General features: G+C 37.5%; 1 protein-coding gene across 1 annotated transcript; it reads left to right on the plus strand.

Moving 5' to 3' along the window:
* The first annotated feature begins 1,332 nt into the window (after nucleotides 1-1,332).
* On the plus strand, nucleotides 1,333-4,992 carry LOC106404061 (sister chromatid cohesion protein PDS5 homolog C-like). The gene is made up of 12 exons (XM_048760763.1): nucleotides 1,333-1,584; nucleotides 1,797-2,003; nucleotides 2,082-2,263; nucleotides 2,337-2,463; nucleotides 2,548-2,700; nucleotides 2,796-3,083; nucleotides 3,176-3,295; nucleotides 3,570-3,643; nucleotides 3,727-3,778; nucleotides 3,862-3,945; nucleotides 4,021-4,594; nucleotides 4,680-4,992. Exons 1-12 carry the CDS (start codon nucleotides 1,483-1,485, stop codon nucleotides 4,718-4,720), a joined length of 2,004 nt encoding a protein of 667 aa, XP_048616720.1. The 5' UTR covers nucleotides 1,333-1,482; the 3' UTR covers nucleotides 4,721-4,992.
* Nucleotides 4,993-7,403: the final 2,411 nt, after the last annotated feature.

Genomic DNA, 7,403 nt, shown 5'->3' on the forward strand with positions numbered 1-7,403 from the left:
AGTTCTCATTTTATACCATAAGTGAGCTTTCATCGTGTTTTAGGTTGTTTCAGACCGTTTTACGACTTATGCGTTTTTATGATTTTTCTCGGAGAATCGTCGATTTATCTGCGGTACGTTTTTTATTTCGTTAGTCATTTAGTCAAAAATTCGATGGTGTTTAGTTTAACCATTCTCGACTCGATGTTTGACTTTAACTTTTACGAGAAAACGACATCTTGCTTGTTATCTTTGTAAAATCTCAACGGAAACTCTGATTGCGATGAAACAAAGGACATTTCGAACGAGACTCAAAGGAGAACATGATGGGAGCTTCATGACCAATGAAGAAGCTTGAAGGGAAACAAGGATCCTCATTGGGCTACGAGGGCATGCTAGATGGGCGATGAGGCAAGGAGAGAAGCCATTGGGCAACAAGGGCATGCTAGATGGGCAATGAGGCAAGGAGAGAGGCCATTGGGCTACGAGGGCATACTATAAGGGCGATGAGGCACGGAGAGAGGAGAGAGAAGTGGGTCCCATGAGTGGTGAGGCCTTTCTCCTGTTCCCATCCCCTCTGTTGATCGCTTTGGATTCTGACTTTCAGAACTATTTCGTTCTTTTTACACAAGTTTTTTCGTAAAGATTTTTTCCAAAAGTTTGTTTGCGGAAGATTATCTTATATATTTCTTATAAGGTTCTTCCGCGTAGACTTTCTAATCCTTTGTTTTCTGAAGATTGTTTTGTAACACTTGTTATTTCTCGCAAAAAAAATTCCGCAAGAACCTTTTTCCGATCATTTCATGTTTGGATTGAATCTCTATCATTCCTTTCCCGAAATGATATATACGAAGTTTGTTCTCGTAATTTTATTTAAACATGCTCGGCTTATGCGGCGTAGTTTCTTCGAAATTTCTGGTTCGTATTTGCTCAAAACATTATTTTTCGGAAGATTTTAACCTTTGATTTCATCGTGTCCTAGTTTGACCCCAAAGTCATTGCGACTTTCAAAGTGACTCTTCGGGAGTATCCAGACTATTCAAGAAGAATCGCAGCAATTCGCCAATTCTAAGTCTATGTTTAGTAAAGTAATCTTTAAGTTGTGAAAATAATTAATGAATTCTGATTTAGAAAAAAAAGTACTCTTTAGTTTATTCAGTATTTTATTACATGTGATACTGAAAATGATTAACTATAAAGCGTTAGTAACACTTTCTACTGCAAAACAAACAAACATCCAAATCATTGATTAGATCGCACTAAGACGTCGTTAATCCTCACGAGTCGCGAACAAATCAACAAACGTTACTAATATCTGCATATAAAGACAAATGTATGCTTTTATATTGTCGTGAAAAGTTGGAGTCTTTATTACATTAAAACAAAGGCTGAGGACCGAGAAAGTTTCCACCTTTCCTCATTGCTGTTCAGCGACCGTTCGAAACTCTCGTCCCTTCTTCTCCGGTTTAGGGTTTCGAGAGAGTCAAGGAGGAGCTAGCATTCATGTCGACTTCTTCAAAAGAGCTCGAGAAGCGCCTTCTGGAAGCTGGCAAAGCTCTTCTTCTTCTACCTTCTTCAGTTGATACGCTTCTTCACCTTCTCGACGTGAGCTCCTTTTGTTACATTCTCTCCAAAGAACCCAACTTTTATACTCTTTCCGGCCAAAGAAGACAACTTTAGTAGAATTTGTCATTACTATAACTAGGAGGATCAAGTAAAATAAAAAATAAAAAATAAAAAATTTGGAACATCTTTTGTTGAATTCTGCTTCGATTTTGTTGAGTTCTCTTCTCAAAGCTCGTTCCTTTTGTATGCAGAAACTTTTCATCTGCTTGTTAGAGGTGGAACAGTCACCTCCTAGCTCGATTCAGGATGCACTCTCTCCGTTGAAGAAAGCATTAGTCGATGAAAGACTCCTCAAGCATTGGAATGTCCATGTGAGAGTCCATGTCGCTTCCTGCATCATCCAGGTCACGAGAATAAATGCTCCGGCTGCTCCATACGTTGACGAAGAACAGATGAGGGTAAGTTACATTCTTGTTTTTTTGTAGTTGAAAAGCTTTGGTCACTGACAGCTTTCTTTTGTAACCATTTGGGGGCAGGAAGTATTGAAGTTAGTTGTATCATCATTTGAACATCTAGATGACAAAAATAGTCTCTCCTATACCAAAAGCACTTCCATCCTTAACACTGTGGCTAAGTACGAAGTCTCTTATCTGATGTTGGATCCTGTGTATGGTGCACTCTGTATTGAGATGTTCCACCATTTTCTCAAGGCCCTAAGGTAAAAAAGCTCATAACTGGCTACACTGCTGCTTCACATCTTGAGTGTTGCTTATATTTCATTTCATTCCCAGAGATGATCATCCAGTGGAAGTATTTTCGGATATGGAGAACATTATGACCCATGTTTTAAAAGAAAGCGATGATTTGCCTCCAAAGTTGCTTGCACCAATTCTGCAGTATCTTAACAAGACTGATGAGGTGATGAATGGATAGCTTCTTACTCTTTTCTTTTTTATTTCAGCAACCAATATATGTATGCATCTTTTGCTTCTTTTCCCTTAGGTTCCCTCAATATCACGGAGGTTGGCAGAAAAAGTTCTGATAAACTGTACTAGCAAGTGCCAAACATATCTTGCTGAAGCAGTGAAATCATCAGGCGTTTCTTTAGATAAGTATAGTAATGTGGTGGCTTTCATATGCGAAGGTGCATCCAGTGTAAGCTCACTCTCTCTCTCTCTCTCTCTCTTACCTGTTTGTTTCTCTGTCAGTTTTTTTTACATGCCTTGTTAAGTATATTTTCTAATCGGCAGGATAAACCAAAGAAGCAAGATGATGATGAGCCTCAACAACTTGACAGCAATGCTATCAACAGTGGTCTGGATGAGAAAACTGGTCGTGCTGTGAACCAGAAGAAAAAGGAAAGCTCGATGGAGGCCAAACCATCTGCTGCTACTGCTAAACTGACAAAGGAGTCTGGAAAGAAGATAGCTTCTGCTAGTAATGCCAAACCTAGTGTTCCTCCTACAAAGAGAAGCACCTCTGAGATAAAAGCAACGAAGCAGTCAGAGAAACCCACTTCTTTGGGTGATAATAAAAAGGTAAGATGTTCCCTGACCTGTATTTGAGTAATTTACATGGCTGTCTTCCCTGTCCTTGTGCTGGTTACGAGTGTACTTTAATTGTGTTTCAGACAATCCTTTCCTCTGGAAAGTCAGTCTCAAAGTCAAAGACAGAAGTGAAGCAACAACCATCAGAGAAAACTCTTGCTAATACAAACGGAAAGAGAAAACACAGTCTAGACACAGAGAAAGTATGTTTTTTTCTTAGTTTCACTCACATATAGTAACTGTTGGCTGTTGTTGGTCATATAAAGAAATGCGGAAAACAATAATGTTTTACAATTGCCATATGAAAATAGTTAGGTAGCTATGCATGGTTGCAGCTTCCTATCACTGTACATGTTCCCTTTCTGTGATGCTTATGTATTTTCTTCTTCTTTTTTTCCCTCTATCCGTACTACTTTCACGTTCTCTGATCGAGTTCTTTCTATTTTAAATCTTCGTTCTGATTTAATTCACTGGCAGGCATTTGATGACCGAAAGTATGATAAAACTTTAGTTGGATCAAGAATCAGAGTCTGGTGGCCACTTGATAAAAGGTAAGCGTTCTTTTCTCTCTGCTATGTGCTGAATCTGGTTGCATTTTATATTGTAAATGAGCTATATCACATTTTTACTGCAGGTATTATAGAGGTGAAGTTACTTCATATGATCCTTCCAGAAAGAGACATATGGTAAGAGGCCAAATTATATCAGGCTTCTATATAAATATATATCTTGTTTGTTTTTTATTTTATTGTTGTATGCTGGTTAACAGGTTGTCTATGAGGATGGAGATCAAGAAACTTTAGACTTAAAAAATCATAACTGGTATCTTGTGGAGGCATCAAAATCGTCAAAGGTTTGTGTCTGACTTGTCTCTTCTTCTTGATGTTGGGAGTAAGATGGTTAACTGTCATTTGATCTTCCCTATCAGCACAAGGATAAACAGAAGGCCGCAGAAGTTTCCAACCGTGAGCAAACAGGTGCACCTAAGAGGAGGCTGAACCTCTCACTTCCTCATGAAGAGGATCCTGCAGAAGCTGAGACTCAGGCACGCAAGCGATCTCGAGTCCAAAGCCACAGCCTCCATAAATCTCATGGTGAGATGGAGAAGCCCACTGCAGAAGGAGAACCCTCTTGCCACCATCGCAGATCTGGTTCTGAGCTTGGACACTCTCAAACTTGCTCTATCACACATCAGTTGGGTAAGGTCAAACAGAGCATCACAGACACGATAACCACTGTAAGAAAGTTTGGCTCTGAGGTCGAAACAAAGGAACAGACTATTGCTGACATGTTAACCAGTGTGAGACAGTTTGGCTCTCAGCTGGAAACAAAGGAACAGAGCATTGTTGACATGTTAACCAGTGTAAAACAGTTTCGCTCTGAGCTCGAGACAAAGGAACAGAGAATTGTAGACACTTTAAACAGTGTACAACAGTTCAGATCTGAGATCAAGAAAAAGGAAGATAACCTAGTAGCTTCGCTGCATGAAGTTGACGTGTTAGGTACGTAATCTGTCTTTCTTTTTTTAATTTATTGGTTGTGTACTTTGGTTCGTGGTCTCTGATAATGTGATGTTGGAACTAACAGGGGAGAAGATATCTGGAATCAACAAAATCCTCAACTCATAATCAAGTTTAGGATCAAGAAATGGGATCAGAGACTTTTGCAAACCCATTTTGTTAGACTTTTGCAAACCCATTTTGTTCAACGATGGAGTTTAAGTAGTTGACCAAAGAAAAAAATCTTTTGTGTAGCATTCTCTCTAGAGACATTTTAATTTTGGAATTTTCGTCTAAAATATGCAAACTAAACAGTGACATTATGGTTCAGCGTATGCTCTGGTTCGGGGTTGAACTTTGTGTATATCCTTTCTTCTCAGCACCCTCTTGGTTCTCTGCTATGACTTATTCTCAACTTATCCACTTTTTAAATGTTTGCAAATTTTCTTTTTATTTTATATCGATTTTAAACGTTTATAATTGTTAAAATTCTTCTATTGCTACATTTTAAAACTTATCGATATGTTATTAGCTTCAAAACACCTTGGTTCTCATGTTCACGCACGGTTTGAAACGTAATTATGTCAAGTACGTACTATTCACATTATTATTTTGAAATTTAATATTCAAATTATTATGCACAAAGTGATATAAAATGAAAAATTGACGAGTTGATTTTCAGTTCATTCCGCATTCTATATGTTTAAATTTATAACTACTTAAAAACTTCTCATTGGAAAAAATGAGAATGCTTACCAAAAAAAAGAGGGAAGATCGTGATTCTGTATGATTCACAAGTTTAACATGGTTTTGTTAGCAAAACAATTATGGCAATTAGTTCAATTTCCGGACTCTATGTTAGTTAGGATGTTGCGTGGAAGATATCGTAAACATGTGGACAAACACATCAGCTACAATGCTTTTGTTAACACATGGACTTAGACACAGGAGCGGACCCACGTGGAAGCTATAGGTGTCAGTTGACACCACAAATATGTTAAAATAAATATTTGTAAACCTTGTTCAATAAATAAAAAGTGGCGTATTTGGTGTTTAAGGTTACCATTGAACCCACAAAACCCAGGTTCAATTCCTCTTGTTGCATTTTTGTTATGTTTTGACCCCTAAAAACAAAATTTTTGGGTTCGCCACTGCTTAGACAGAAGATCCATTCGGATATGAGGTTGGAATGATCTATGAAGTTACACCAACGAGGTTTGCCAGGCCCAGAGTTCCAATGTTCATCCTAAAATGACCGTTAGAGACTTTATTGACGACGTCTCAAAAGAATGAGATGTAGAGATGGTTGAAAACTTTGTATACCCAAAATGACATCCCTTTAATTAGGAGTTTGACCATTAGTCAAACAAATCATAGAGATTCATTGTTAAACCTTTATGAAGAGCAGTCGGTATACCATTAAATCAAGATATTGGGTTGCACGAAACATTTTAAGACAAGAGACATAAGTACAATATTCAGAATCCAACATAACTAAGTTTCAGGCCTTCCAATGGAACATTAACGCCCAAAAAGATGAGACATCTTGTATGACAATTGGTAACATAATATGTAGTTGTAACAAGGAATCTTACACATTGTTATATGCGATGTAATAACCTTTGTCCTAAGAGTGAAAACTAAACGAGTATGTCAATCATGCTATTTCAAATTTCCTCCAGCATTCCAAGCTTGGGCCTTATCAGCCACACCCTCCAATCCTAACATTTTTCTAGTCTCTGAGTATTTACACAAATATAGATTATCCATTCTAGAGAAAAAACAATATTGAAGACCCGGAATGGGATAAAGATCATTATCCATTGATAATCTAGTATCTCTGAAAAATCTGAAGTGGTCAATTATTTAGAGGAATTGACAGGGCTCTAGAGGGCTAGTAAGACATGCAGAAGGAGAATGTGAAGCTTGGTATTCGGCAAATGCAACTGCATCTACATAGGCAATGATACCAAATACTATTGTTTTCCAAGTCATATGCTTACATAACATACGTTTGGTGGATGGTTCTTAGACTTCTACAGCGCAATTTAGTGGTTGTGGATGAGTTTGTAAAAACATGACCGGAAAAAAACAACTAATGGATACAAGAAACCAAAGAAGACGCAAGTCCTCTTTGCACTCTGAGCTACAAGCATTTGTTTGGGCAGCTCAAAACATGTTTGTCACTCAACTTGCGAGGACTTCAGAATGGACAGCAAAGACTTGATTGCCATGATTAGGGAATATTTTGCATTGCCAAATTTCTCAACAGCTGAAAGAGATAGAAGTACTACAAAAAAAGATTTCACACTTTCAAGATTTTCTACATCTCTAGAGGACATGACAATATTGTTGAATCTTCAGTTAGGACTGATAGAGATTTTTGTAGAAAACTTTATTTTGTTGGTTGTTCTCTTCTTATATGGTTTCATAGACTATTTCAAGTTTGAGTAGTAAAATGATCTTTAAATGTTAAAAAAAAACTTCAATTATTTTAGGCCTATTTAGGTTAATAACCAAGAAAAGGAAAGTAATTAGGTGATTGTGCATAAACTTTGTGTAATTAGGTAGATTGACAGTGTCAGTAGTTGATATTACTAAGGACAACTGTTTGGGGCTAAGTTTTTCGAAAACTGGGCTTGTAGTTGTGTAGGCAGGTCAGGTTGCAGGGTTTGGTGTCAGTGTATTTTCAGTAGACACTATGTTAATGAATCTTTTCACAATTTCGAGTTTATGATATCGTTGAGTTGACAAACAAAATATCTATGTTGAAACATTGGTGGAATTAACTCAAATCAATGGAGTGTTAAGA

This window comes from Brassica napus, chromosome C6, assembly GCF_020379485.1.
Source record: "Brassica napus cultivar Da-Ae chromosome C6, Da-Ae, whole genome shotgun sequence".
In the NCBI taxonomy this organism is placed as follows: domain Eukaryota; kingdom Viridiplantae; phylum Streptophyta; class Magnoliopsida; order Brassicales; family Brassicaceae; genus Brassica; species Brassica napus.

Bases quoted from the DNA above. Each gene is read 5' to 3' on its own strand.
- LOC106404061 (XM_048760763.1), top strand. From the start codon at position 1,483: ATGTCGACTTCTTCAAAAGAGCTCGAGAAGCGCCTTCTGGAAGCTGGC. The intron at 2,701-2,795 runs GTAAGCTCACTC...TCTAATCGGCAG, and splicing joins TATGCGAAGGTGCATCCAGT to GATAAACCAAAGAAGCAAGA. The intron at 3,084-3,175 runs GTAAGATGTTCC...ATTGTGTTTCAG, and splicing joins CTTTGGGTGATAATAAAAAG to ACAATCCTTTCCTCTGGAAA.